This window comes from Rhinoraja longicauda, chromosome 36 (genome assembly GCF_053455715.1).
Source record: "Rhinoraja longicauda isolate Sanriku21f chromosome 36, sRhiLon1.1, whole genome shotgun sequence".
NCBI classification, from domain to species: Eukaryota; Metazoa; Chordata; class Chondrichthyes; order Rajiformes; family Arhynchobatidae; genus Rhinoraja; species Rhinoraja longicauda.
In genome coordinates this window covers 18,878,225-18,892,427 of record NC_135988.1, presented here as the reverse complement: position 1 = coordinate 18,892,427, position 14,203 = coordinate 18,878,225, and the positions used below count along the sequence as shown (strand labels likewise).

Here is a 14,203-nt window from a genome sequence, read left to right as displayed (position 1 = left end):
GTATCAAAATGGCGGCACTGCCCTAGCAGCTGCCGCTCACCTGCGGTCCATTTGTCTTTGTGTTTTTGTTGGTTTTTTTTGGTCTTAATTGTAGTTGTGATGTGGTGTTTTTGTGTGTTGTGTACTATGTGTGTATGTGGGGGGAGGGGGAAACTGTAACACTATAAATATGTGTCCCTTCCGAACGGAGACCCGACCTTTGTTTTCTGGGCCGTGTCTCCGTTCCTGCTGCGGCCTACCATCGGCCCAACTCCTGGAGCTGGCGGCCTCCAGGGCTCTGGTTCGCAGAGCCCGCGGATCGGACTTACCACCACCGGAGCCGGCCGTCTTCGGCGGCTGCGTGTGCGGCTGCGACTCGCCTTAGGCTCGGGCCGCGTGGATGCCGACATCGGGAGCTCCGGCAGCGGCAGCGTGTTCGCCCGCCCCGAATCGCGGGGCTTGGGGCGCGGACATTTCACCGTCCGGCGCGGCCTAAGATGGCCGCGGGATATTTCTCTGCTGGGCGGGGGTTTCAATGTCGGGAGCCACGACCGCCCCGACGTGCAACAACAGCGGCAGCGACAGCGACAGCGTGTTCGCCCGCCCCGGATCGGACTTATCATCGGCGGAGCCGGCCGTCTTCGGAGGCTGCGGGAGCGGCTGCGACGCGACGCGCCTTGGGCTTGGCCCGCTGTGGACCGTCCGGTGCGGCCTGCAACCACAACAACCTGGCTGCGGGCGAGGACAGCGGGAGAAGGGAAAGACATTGTGGCCTTCCATCACAGTGAGGAGAGGACTGGAGGAGACTCACTGTGATGGATGTTTCTTTGATGGATGTTTCTTTTTTGTGTGTTTTTTTGGGGGTTGGGTGGTTTGAGTGCCTGTTTGATGTTTTTATTGTTGGACTGTGTTTTTGGGGGTTTTAGGGTGTGTGATTTGAATGCCTATTTAATGCTTCTATTGTTGGACTGTGTTTTGGGGGGGTTTTTGGGGTTGGGTAATTTGGGTGCCTGTTTAGTGCTTTTATTGTTGGACTGTGGGTGATTGAATTAACATTTTGTTCAAGATGGCTGCGCCGTTGTGTTTGTCTGCCTGCCACTGTATGTTTCTTTTTTTCCTAGTCAGATGTGCAGCACTTTGGTCAACGTGGGTTGTTTTTAAATGTGCTATACAAATAAATTGACTTGACTTACTGGGGATAATGTCCTCGCATCCCCTCTTGTCCAGCTCCTTCACAATGATATAGAAGATCATCTCTCCCAACATTGGGGAGAGTCCAGAACCAGGGGTCACAGTTTAAGAATAAGGGGTAGGCCATTTAGGACTGAGATGAGGAAAAACCTTTTCACCCAGAGAGTAGTGAATCTGTGGAATTCTCTGCCACAGAAAGCAGTGGAGGCCGAATCACTGGATGTTTTCAAGAGAGAGTGAGATTTTTCTACTGGGGCCCCATGTGTGAAGAGTGAGGGTGGAAATCAGCATCTGGTGAGACAGATGCTGGACAACCGAGTGGATTATCATGGCTTTATGGTACATGCTTCCTAAACGTGAACAAAATTGCACGGCCCACGCTGACCAACATGCCCCATCTATAGTCCCACCTGCTTCACCTTAAACCTATGTCCCCTGGTTCTCCAGTACCCCAAGACATGGTCTGAGAGACTCTACGCACAGTAAAACCCTCCTGTTTTACTCAATCACCCTTTCAGAAGGCTACAAACACATTTCCCTTCATAATTACAATGTAACTTAAGAGTTTCATAGTACAAGAACTCCAAGATTCAGAAATCTCATGACATTTAATTAATATTCTGGTTTGCTGTTCTTCACAACAAAGTGAAAATGCTAACTTTCCCTGCATTCTGTTGCATCTGCTTACACCTCTTTGCAGATTGAGTTTCCCCACAACCTACTTTTCTTTGTGTCACAGTACATTTAGATGCAATATATTTAGCTATTTTATCCAAATTGTTAATACAGGCTAATGTCCTGATGCCCTGGCACTGATATCTATGCCACCTCTCCAGTTAGTTTGCCAATCTAAAAATTCATCTTGACCCTTGCTTTCTGCCATTTGACCAATCCTCCCCTCCCCAACTTGTTCTTACCAGGCCACAGCTAACAATGGCCTCTTCCCTTTATCATCGTTACTTTTTTGCATATCTTTCATCCATCCATTTGTTCTATATCTCCCGTTTCCCTCTCCCTTGACTCTCAGTCTGAAGAGGGGTCTCGACCCAAAACGTCACCCATTCCTTCTCTCCAGAGATGCTGCCTGTCCTTCTGAGTTACTCCAGCATTTTGTGTCTATCTTCGGTGTAAAGCAGCATCTGCAGTTCCTTCCTACACTATTTTGTAAGTGTTTTGTTGCCATTTCGTTAATAATAGGTGCCAGCATTTTCCAATCTGACGTTGGGATATATGGCCTGCAGTTCCCCTCCTTTCTCTTTCCTTCCTTTCTCCAGTCCTTCCCATCAACTGGGACCCGAGCAGAATCAGGGCATTTGGGAGACCACAAAGACCCCATTCACATCTCTCCAGCCATTCCTTTCCAAATCCTGCAATCTGAGGCATCAAGGCCTGACACTCCATTAGCCTTCCATCCCAATCACTGGTCCAATCCACTTCCTTCATTGGGTGGGCTTGATTCACATTCCTCCCTGTGTTTTGTCTGTGATTTCCTATTCGTTATGAGATCTTTTGTATTGTCTAACGTGATGACAGATGCAAAATATTTAATGCTGCTGCTGTTTCCTTGATATTCGCTTCCCAATGATTCATTTCCTTTGTTGCACCGTGCCTCTAAACATCTTCCACTGCGGGCTTCCTGAGCCAAGGCCACTTCCTACTACTGTCCCATCGTTAGCCTTCAATGATCGTTCCGCCGCACCTCCTTTTCCATTGTGCTGTTGCTGTTAAACCAAAACGTCACCCATTCCTTCTCTCCAGAGATGCTGCCTGTCCCGCTGAGTTACTCCAGCATTTTGTGTCTATCTTCGGTGTAAAGCAGCATCTGCAGTTCCTTCCTACACTATTTTGTAAGTGTTTTGTTGCCATTTCGTTAATAATAGGTGCCAGCATTTTCCAATCTGACGTTGGGATATATGGCCTGCAGTTCCCCTCCTTTCTCTTTCCTTCCTTTCTCCAGTCCTTCCCATCAACTGGGACCCGAGCAGAATCAGGGCATTTGGGAGACCACAAAGACCCCATTCACATCTCTCCAGCCACTCCTTTCCAAATCCTGCAATCTGAGGCATCAAGGCCTGACACTCCATTAGCCTTCCATCCCAATCACTGGTCCAATCCACTTCCTTCATTGGGTGGGCTTGATTCACATTCCTCCCTGTGTTTTGTCTGTGATTTCCTATTCGTTATGAGATCTTTTGTATTGTCTAACGTGATGACAGATGCAAAATATTTAATGCTGCTGCTGTTTCCTTGATATTCGCTTCCCAATGATTCATTTCCTTTGTTACACCGTGCCTCTAAACATCTCCCACTGCGGGCTTCCTGAGCCAAGGCCACTTCCTACTACTGTCCCATCGTTAGCCTTCAATGATCGTTCCGTCCCACCTCCTTTTCCATTGTGCTGTTGCTGTTAAACCAAAACGTCACCCATTCCTTCTCTCCAGAGATGCCGCCCGTCCCGCTGAGTTACTCCTGCTTTTTGTCTATCTTGAGTTTATCATTACAGACTTGGTTCTTTCATTGTCGGACACTGGTCCCAGAAACATTCATGTAACGTCCATCCCAATGGAGTGACTCTCTTCCCCATAGCTGCTGCTGGTTCCCAAAACCCCCCTCCACTCTGACCCACACTCAACTCTGCAATCAGTCTGACGGGGCTCGACCCGAAACGTCACTCATTCCTTCTCTCCAGAGATGCTGCCTGTCCCATTGAGTTACTCCAACATTTTGAGTTTATCTTCGGTTTAAACCAGTGTCTGCAGTTCCTTCCTGCACATTTCGTCTGCAATCTGTTTGATCCCATCCCCACTCCACTCCGCCCACGCACTCAACTCTACAATCTGTTTGACCCCATGCCTATTTACTCATGAGCTGGCGTATCTCAGAGATCACTGCCTGTGCGGTTTTGCTTTGTAATTAATTTAGTTGTGAAATGGATATTTTAAATGCCTGGCCTGCCATCTAACATGCTGTTGGTAGGTAACCAGTTCAATGTGGTGGGAGGGGTGGAACTGACACCTCCTGACAAGGTCCAGTCCTATTTCTGGTCATAAGGTAAAAAGGATTAGGAGTAGAAATTAGGCCATTCGGCCCATCAAGTCTACTCCACCATTCAATCATGGCTGATCTATCTCTCCCTCCCAACCCCATTCTCCCCATAACCACACTGAGTGCATGCTCACTTTCACAACTGAAGAGTCTGGTCTCCACAGAGGACAGAGTTGGAGCAGAGCTGTGGGAGCGGGGAGAGGAGAGGCACCGCTCGTCAGCGTGGGGACACAACAGTGCTCTCAGCCCTCCCCGTCACCGCACTGCCGATACCGCTCTGAGCGTTTGTGAAGTTGTGGTGGTCGGCGTTAGGGTTGCCAACTTCCTCACTCCCAAATATGGGACAAGGTGACGTCACCGCTCCGCGCCCCACTTGACCTCACCCAACCAACGGCCACGTTCTCTCGGCCCGGGCAGCCAACATTGACAGAACGGGAGCAAGTGGCCGCTGGCTGGGTGAGGTCACGTGGGGCTTGGGGCGGTGACATCACCCTTTGTCCCGTATTTGGGAGTGAGGAAGTTGGCAACCCTACTAATACGGGACAAGGCGGTCCCGTACGGGACAAATTAATTTAGCCCAAGATACGGGATGTCCGGGCTAATACGGAACAGTTGGCAACACTAGCCGGCGTGCAGTGGAACAGTAGTGCAAGCTGCAAGGGAAGAGAGAATAAATATCCAGGCAAGGCCAGAATGGGAGTGAGGTTTACCTGACTCCGAGAGGTGTCATTGACTCCCCACACTGTAGTGACCACAGAGAGCGAGGCTGGCGGCTGACTGGTGCTCTGTTGCCAGGGAACAGAATCATTGTATGTGAATGAGCCATCACTGGGGAAGGAATGGAAAAGACAGCAGTTGTCAGTGTGCGAGCAAATCGCCCCTCTCTGCCTTGCAACGAAGAGACAGAACAACAATGTGCTTACGTTCAGCAGCAGCGGGATTAGAAAAACCCAGCTCAATCCCGTTAGTTTATCTTCAATTCAGTTTATTGTCGCATGTACCGAAGTACAGTGAAAAGCTTTTTGTTGCGTGTTAAACCAGTCAGCCGAAAGACAATACATGATTACACTCGATCCATTTACACCCTATAGATACGTGATAAGGGAATAATCATGCATTCGGAGATAGGCACAAAGTGCTGGAGTAACTCCGGTAAGCTACCCAAGCAAAAAATGAGATGCTGTTCCTCCAATTTGCGTTTAGCCTCACTCTAACAATGGGGGAGACCGAGGACAGAAAGGTCTGTGTGGGAATAGGAAGGGGAAGGGGAATTAAAGTGTCCGGCAACCGGGAGATCAGGTAGGGTCAGGGATTGTGGTTAACCCTGGTTAACTCGTCCCTTCCCACCCAAACCTCCCGATGTTGATCCTCTGTCCCACAAACGATGGGACAATCGTGCCTTATCATAAGGGATAGGAGTCGAATTAGGCTGTTCGGCCCATTAAGTCCACTCCGCCATTCAATCACGGCTGATCTATCTCTCCCTCCTAACCCCATTCTCCTGCCTTCTATCCATAACCTCTGACACCTGTTTCAATCCTATTGCAATTCTTTCAAATTCTATCAACTTGTGTTGCCATTTTCAGGGAGCAAGAGAATTGCGCCCCCCGATCCCTCGGTACCTCAATGTTCCCAACAGTCCTGTCACTTATTGTACACTGGCCTTCCAAAGTACAACACCTCATACTGGTCCAGATGTGCCCTTTCTCTGGCCAAATTGCTAACTGATCCATACGATGCTGAATCCTTTGACATCCGTACTCATTACCCACTACACTGCCAATCTTCATGTTATTCATGGTCATAAGTTGTAGAAGCCGAATCAGGCCATTCGGCCCATCGAGTCTACTCTGCCTTTCAATTGTGGTTGATCTATCTCTCCCTCCCAACCCACATTCTCCTGCCTTCTCCCCATAACCCCTGACACCTGTACAAATCAAGATTCTCTCCACCTTAAAAAGAGGCCTCCACAGCCTTGTATGGCAATGAATTCCACAGATTCACCACCCTCTGATGAAAGAATTTCCTCCTCATCTCCTTTCTAAAGGTACGTCCTTTTATTCTGAGGCTATGACCTCTAGCCCTAGACTCTCCAACTAGTGGAAACACCTCTCCACATCCACTCTATCCAAGCCTTTCACTTTTCAGTAAGTTTTAATGAGGTCAACCCCTCATCCTTGTAAACTGCGGTGAGTACAAGCCCAGTGCCAACAAATGCTCCTCGTATGTTACCTGTCGATTTACGTACCTGTGCGGTGTGGGCGGAAGAGAAGGCTTCATGGGATTCATGGAGTTCATGGGGGGCGGCCCGGTCAGTTTAACGGCCGAGCTGTTGGAGCGGTTCCCCTGGTGATGGAGGAGGAGAAGTCTCCGCAGGTCCTCACTCCACGATGTGAGCAATGCTGGACGACAAGCACAGGACACGTTAGTCAACACCAACCCAAACCCCGGCCATCACCTCCATAGACACAGCACTGAAACAAAGCAGGAACAACACACTCAAAGTACACACACTGTCATGCAACGTCTACTCAGAACACACCCGATAGGCCGAATGGCCTAATTCTGCTCCCGTGTCTTTATAGTCTCAAAGTACTGGCTCAGTACCCAGCCTACGTTTTTTAACTCAGCGGGTAAGGCAGCATCTCTGGAGAAAAGGAACGGGTGACGTTTTGGGACGAGACCCTTCTTCAGACTGAGAGTCGGGGGTAAGGGAAATAAGAGGCACGTCTCAGTCTGAAGAACGATCTCGACCCAAAACATCACCCATTCCTTCTCTCCAGAGATGTTGCCTGACCCACTGAGTTACTCCAGCATTTTGTGTCTATCTTCGGTATAATCCAGCATCTACCGGTTCTTCCTATACATCAGACACCTGTACGTCTTTGGAGTATGGGAGGAAACTGAAGCACCCGGGGAAAACCCACGTGGTCAAAGGGAGAACGTACATACTCCGTACAGACAGCACCCATTGTCAGGATTGAACCCGGGACTCTGGCGCTGAAAGCAGCAACTGTAACTGCTGCCTAGAAGGATTAAGCAAACCTCCAATGTGTAGCAAAGCAAAGCTGGAAAGATTGCAGACCGTAGTGTACCAGATGGCGTCAGGCCGACACATTGGATGGAAACACAGTGTCCACATCCATTCAGCCATCTCTCACCACGGGCTCCCCATCGTTATCTCCCACACGTTCAGGGCAGTACAACCATGTCTCGTGCTGCATCAGCCGGGGACAACAGAGCAGAGCAAGGAAAGGCAGCTCATCGCTGCAACTCACTCATTCCTGGCCTCAATTACCCACTCGAAAGAAAAACAAATCACTGCCAAGAATCAGGGAAACAAACGCTCCATTTCCAGCGCTGCCGTTTGTGAACACTCAGATTGTTTCACACGTTGTAGAATTTGTGATAGATCGTCATTAAGCCTCACCTGATGATGCAATTCAACATCTTCAGCAAGGTGGAAGTTTTTTGCTGTGATTCTGACCTGTGGATTTACACTCACTTTGTCAAATATGACTCACATTTACACAAACAAAGTCATTCCACCCATGCTGTTCCGGTACATGTGGCCCAGAGTTCAGGCAGAGATCAGTCAGATGGTGCGTACGCAAACGTGCGATGTGCTGCAAAAGCTTCTGTTCTGCAGGGCTGGGGCAGTTATCATGGCCGAGGCAATTATCCATCGCCCAGATCTGTGTCCAGTCTTACAAAGCAAGATAGACACAAAAAGCTGGAGTCACTCAGCGGGTCAGGCATCATCTCTGGAGAACATGGATAGGTGACGTTTCAGGTCAAGGCCCTTCTTCAGACCCAACCCGAATCTGAAGAGGTTTTCCACCTCTCTCTCGTGAGAGTTCTGCAACACTCTATCGCTGCTCACCCTCTGTGATTCCTCCCGCTCTCCAGCACTCTCTTGTTTTCACACCTTACCATTCCTTATCTCTAGGCTCCCTCTCCGACTCTCAGTCTGACGAAGGGTCTCGACCTGAACCATCGCTTATTCCTTCTCTCCAGAGATGCTGCCTGACCGGCTGAGTTACTCGAGCATTTTGTGTCTGTCCTCGGTTTAAACCAGCATCTGCAGTTCCTTCCTGCACAAATACTACTTGTTTACATTTGCACACTGGGGCTCGTTGTGTGTTAGTGTGGCTTCAACAGGGGCCAAGACTGTCTAAACACGATGCATACAGTGGCGGCCACCGTCCGTGGTCCAGTGGTGCAGCAGCTGGATGTTCAGGCAGATGTGAGGAGATCTGCTGCTCACCCAATGACAATGATGTTCCTCTCTCTGCCAACAAGCCTGGTGCCCCACACCCAGGGGCACAACTGCACCAGGATTGGCATCTACATATCCAGCCCTGACATGCCAATCTTTCTCATCCACAAAACAGGACACCATCAAACACTGTCACAATGAAACTTCCAAAGCTCAACACCAAACCGAGCAACAATCTGAAGAAGGGTTTCGACGTGAAACATCACCCATTCCTTCTCTCCAGAGATGCTGCCTGTCCCACTGAGTTACTCCAGCTTTTTGTGTCTATCTTAGGTTTAAACCAGCATCTGCAGTTCTACCCTCCAGCATTTAGAATCAGTTATACAGCATGGAGAAAGGTTTTTCCCCCACATCCCAAGGGCATGTGGGTTAGTTTAATTTAGTTTATTGTCACGTGTACCGAGGTACAGGGAAAAGCTTTTTTGTTGCGTGCTAACCAGTCAGTGGAAAGACTATACATGATCACGATCGAGCCGTCCACAGTGTACAGATGCAGGATAAATGGAAAAATGTTTAGTGCAAGGTTAGTAGATTAACTAGATGCTTCAACTGCCACGAGTGTACAGGTGGACGGTAGAATCGGGGGGCAATTGTGGGGAGAATGTGGGGGTAGCACGGTGGCACAGCTGGTAGAGCCGCTCCCTCACAGCGCCCGAGACCCAGGTTCAATCCTGACCTTGGATGCTGTCTGTGCGGAATTTGTACTTTTTCCCCGTGACCGCGTGGGTTTCCCCAAGTGCTCCGGTTTCCTCCCACATCCCAATGACGGGGAGGTTTGTAGGTTAATTGCCCCCTAGTGTGTAGGGCGTGGATGCCTCTAGTGAACGGGTGATCACTGGGCAGCATGGACTCTGTGTGGACAGTCTGTGTGGACAGTCTGTGTGGACAGTCTGTGTGGACAGTCTGTGTGGACAGTCTGTGTGGACAGTCTGTGTGGACAGTCTGTGTGGACAGTCTGTGTGGACAGTCTGTGTGGACAGTCTGTGTGGACAGTCTGTGTGGACAGTCTGTGTGGACAGTCTGTGTGGACAGTCTGTGTGGACAGTCTGGGCAGCATGGACTCAGTGTTTCCGAGCTGCATCTCCAAACTAAACTCATTGATAGGAATAAGGGGCGGGTAAAAAACTTCTGAAAATACATTTACAATTTCTTTACGCTTTGCAACCATAGATAACAGATCAATAGAAGTCAGAGGCGTCAACTCCTGAAGCAAGTAGATGCATAAACATACGTACACCAGGCAAGCAGAGTTATGTGATATATCCTAATATGGTGCAACAGAGCTGTCGTCAATGGTCTCGGGAGGAAGGAATGCCAAATATGTTCAGATGATATTTCATATGAACGTACAGCTCCAGAACAAGTATGTAAAAGATTTGAAATAGCCTTTTCTTTACATAAAGTTCATCAAGTGTGACACAAAGTCTAAACCGAGACAAGACCGTTCAAACACGAGTCCATGTTTAATTCATGACACTTTGCTTTGACTGTCACAACGAGATACCCAGGTAACAAACGTGCTGCCCCAGTAGGTTTTGCATTGCAAATTCACCTGGTCTGGTCAGACAGCAAACAATGATCTCCTGACGTTCTCAACAGTTTTTTTTTACCTGCAGTCAATATCGTCAAGCGTTATGAGTGTTTATTGTCGTATGTCCAAGATAGAACAATGGCATTCTTACTTGCAGCAGCACAACAGAATAAGGACATAAGGAATAGGAGTAACATTAGACCATTCGGCCCTTCAGGTCTACTCCGCCATTCAATCATAGCTGATCTATCTCTCCCTCCTAACCCCATTCTCCTGCCTTCTCCCCATAACCCCCGACATCTGTACTAATCAAGGATATGCTTCAAGAAGTGAAAACCGCAATATTTCAAGTGTGGTTCCAAGGGCTTTCAAGCTGGAATGTTGTGCAGCCTCCCCCCTGTTCATCTCTGTTCACAGCAACCACTTGGTGCATTACAAGCTGCCAGCTACTTAAAACACCACTGTGGTTATTAGTTTGATGAGGGCTGTACAAAGAATCACATGTTGCTACCACACCTTGGACAATGAAGCATGCAATACCACTTTGCCAGAAGATAAATTTGGTTACAGATTCTACGTATTTGTCTGAAGAAGGGTCTTGACCCAAAACGTCGCCCATACCTTCTCTCCAGAGATGCTGCCTGTCCCGCTGAGTTACTCCAGCTTTTTGTGTCTATTTGCGGTTTAAACCAGCATCTACGGTTCCTTCTTACACAATCTACGTATTTTACCTTGTTAAAAGGATGCCATTATTTAGAGATTTTTATGATTTTTTTAAATTACTGAAAATGTATTTAAATTAATCCTTTGAAGGCATGATCTACCATGGTTAACCAGAACAATCTTCTCAAACACTTTTTGTCTTTTTTAAGACGGGTCTGAAGAAGGGTCTCAACCCGAAACATCACTCATTCCTTCTCTCCAGTTCCACTAAAGTCAAAGCCCCTTCCTTTCACCGTACACCTCTGCCTGCTAGTTCTTCATGCCCCTACCATGGGTGAAAGGTTCTGACTCTAGTTAATCCAATATCAGGTCACCCCTCAGTCTCTCTAGTGAAAACAAATCCAGCCTATCCAATCTCTCCACATAACTCCCCAAAGGCACCACGGTGGCACAGCGGTAGAGTTGCTACCTTACACCGCTTACGGGTGCTGAATGTACGGAGCTTGTACGTGCCTCCCGAGACCGCGTGTTTTTTTTTTTAGATCTTCGGATTCCTCCCACACTCCAAAAACATACAGGTTTGTAGCTTAATTGGCTTGGTGTAAGTGTAAATTGTCCCTCGTGTATGTAGGATAGTGTTAATATGTGGGATCGCTGGTCGGTGCCGACTGGGTGGGCTGAAGGGCCTTGTTCCTTGCTGTATCTCTAAACTAAACTAGTACTCAGGTCTAGGTGATATCCTGGTGAATTTCCTCTACACCCTCTCCAGCACAAACCACCACCTTTCAAATGATGTAGTGACCAGAACTACACACGACACAGTAAGTTCAGTCTAACAAGTGTTCTGAAAATTTGCACGGTATTTACATGCCAACATGTTCCATGGCCTGAGCCCTGAAGGCAAGCAGGCGAGCTGGCGTTTGCACCATGCTCATTTCCCCACCGCCCTCTCTGGCTCCATCACATCTTGCACTGTTGTTTAGTTTAGAGATACTGCGCGGAAACAGGCCCTTCTGTCCACCGAGTCAGCGCTGACCAGCGATCCCTGAACACCAACACTATCCTACACACATTGGGGAACATTCACAATTATACCAAGCAACCCACAAACCCTGGAGTGTGGGAGGAAACCGGAGCACCCGGAGAAAACCCACATGGTCGCAGGGAATATGGTCAGAGAATGGTGAATCTGTGGAATTCTTTGCCACAGAAGGCTGTGGAGGCCAAGTCAGTGAATATTTGTAAGACAGAAATAGATTCTTGATTAGTACAGGTGTCAGGGGTTATGGGGAGAAGGCTAGAGACTGGGGTAAGGAGGGAGAGATAGATCAGCCATGATTGAATGGCAGAATAGACTTGATGGGCCAAATGTCCTAATTCTGCTCCTATCACTAATGAATTTGTAGCCGACAGTGGTTGGAGAGAGGATGGTCTGTTCACCTGTCACCATGTAAAGTTAAATCTTTACAGATAACCTCACAGATCAATAGAGTAATCTTCTTGGAGCCTAGGGTTACAACAATCAGACAGGCACGTTCAGACCGTCACATGGATCATAAATCACATCCACAGCACATTCTAACTCCAGGCGCTCGTGAGTGTTGAGTTAACTCTTTTTTTTTCTGCATGGTACTGCGTGTTGAGAGGATGTCAGCTCATGTTGGACAAGCGGCACTCATTGTCAATGCGTAACGATTCCCACCCTCGGAGAACAAGAGGCTACTCAGGAGTGAAATCAGGATCACTTCACCGATAAGAGCGACAGAATCCAAACCCCTCTCCCTCAAACAGCCCACCACGCCCAGAGAGCCGACATCCAAAGACACGCATTGACACAGTGGGCGGCACGGTGGCGCAGCGGTAGTTGCTGCCTTACAGCAAATGCAGCGCCAGAGACCCGGGTTCAATCCCGACTACGGATGCTGTCTGTAGGGAGTTTGCACGTTCTCCCCGTGACCTGCGTGGGTTTTCTCCGAAATCTTCGGTTTCCTACCACACTCCAAAGACGTGCAGGTTTGTAGATTAATCGGCTTGGTATAAGAGTGAATTGTCCCATTGTCCCTCGTGTGTGTAGGATAGTGTTAGTGTGCGGGGATTGCTGGTGGGTGCGGACCCAGTGGGCCGAAGGGCCCGTTTCTGCACTGTATCACTCTATGACTCTAAGTGTTTATAGCCAGAAAGGCAAGGGTCTGCAGATTCTGGAATCTGCCGACTGAAGAAGGGTCCATTTCACTCCACAGATGCTGCCTGGCCTGTTGATGTCCGCCATTAGTATGCTTCTTGCTCAAGTGTTTAGCCATCAGTGTTAATAGCTCCTCCATCAACTAATAAACAACGCTGATGAAACGCCTTTGTGTTACAAGGCATTACACATCCTCTGCAGGTCCCAACAGGAGAACTGTGTTCATTACCCAAATAATTTGCAAGTGAGAAATGCAGCTGTCTGCAAGATATTTAAATAAAAAACAACGGGTAAATAAAGGTTTATTCACATAAAGGTAAATAAAGGTGATGTGTAGTTAAAGTAGAAAACCCACGGATCAGTCTAAAGAAGAGTCCCGATCCGAAATCGTGCCTTTCCATTTCTTCCACAGATGCCGCCTGACCTGCTTGTTTTTTGTTCAAGATTTCAGCATCTGCAGTTTCTTGCGACTCAGTCATTGATTTAAAATAAGAGGGGAAAGGTTTAAAGGAGACCAGAGGGACATCTGTTCACACGGAGCAGTGGGTATATAGCTACCAGAGGAGGAGGTAAGGCAGGTACAATGACAAGGTTCAAGAGACATTTGGACAGATTCATGGTGCATAGGGGTACGGGTTAAATACTGATAAACGGGACTCAGATAGAGTCGGCACAGAGGCGTGGGGCCGAAGGGCAAGGTTTTATGTTGAGTTTGAAGAAGGGTCTCGACCTGAAACGTCACCCATTGCTTCTAGAAACATAGAAAATAAGTGCAGGAGGATGCCATTCGGCCCTTCGAGCCAGCACCACCATTCATTGTGATCATGGCTGATCATCCACAATCAGTAACCTGTGCCCAACTTCTCCCCATATCCCTTGATTCCACTAGCCCCCAGAGCTCTATCTAACTCTCTCTTAAATTCATCCAGTGATTTAGTCTCCACTGCCGTCAGTGGCAGAGAATTCCACAAATTCACAACTCTCTGGGTGAAAAAATTCCTTCTCACCTCAGTTTTAAATGGCCTCCCCTTTATTGTAAGACTGTGTGGCCCCTGGTTCTGGACTCCCCCAACATTGGGAACATTTTTCCTGCATCTAACTTGTCCAGTCCTTTTTTAATTTTATACGTCTATAAGATCCCCTCTCATCCTTCTAAACTCCAGTGAATACAAGCCTAGTCTTTTCAATCTTTCCTCATATGACAGTCCCGCCATCCCAGGGATCAATCTCGTGAACCTATGCTGCACTGCCTCAATTACAAGGATCCTCAAAGTAGGAGACCAAAACTGTGCACAATACTCCAGATGTGGTCGTACCAGGGCCCTATTCAACT

The 14,203-nt window shown here is 48.2% G+C and overlaps 1 protein-coding gene across 6 annotated transcripts in view; it reads right to left on the bottom strand.

Annotated features, from left to right (window-relative positions):
* Positions 1 to 14,203, bottom strand: part of LOC144610448 (zinc finger MIZ domain-containing protein 1-like) — a 99,913-nt gene that overhangs the window by 40,070 nt on the left and 45,640 nt on the right. For 5 of the 6 annotated variants that reach the window (XM_078429125.1, XM_078429126.1, XM_078429127.1 and 2 more), the window contains 2 exons: positions 6,464 to 6,617; positions 4,926 to 5,043 (listed from right to left, as the gene is read on the bottom strand). In XM_078429125.1, the coding sequence (XP_078285251.1) occupies positions 4,926 to 5,043; positions 6,464 to 6,617 (272 nt within the window). Of the gene's footprint in view, positions 1 to 4,925; positions 5,044 to 6,463; positions 6,618 to 7,645; positions 7,671 to 14,203 lie in introns of those variants that run through there. The other variant, XM_078429130.1, reaches the window with a different exon arrangement.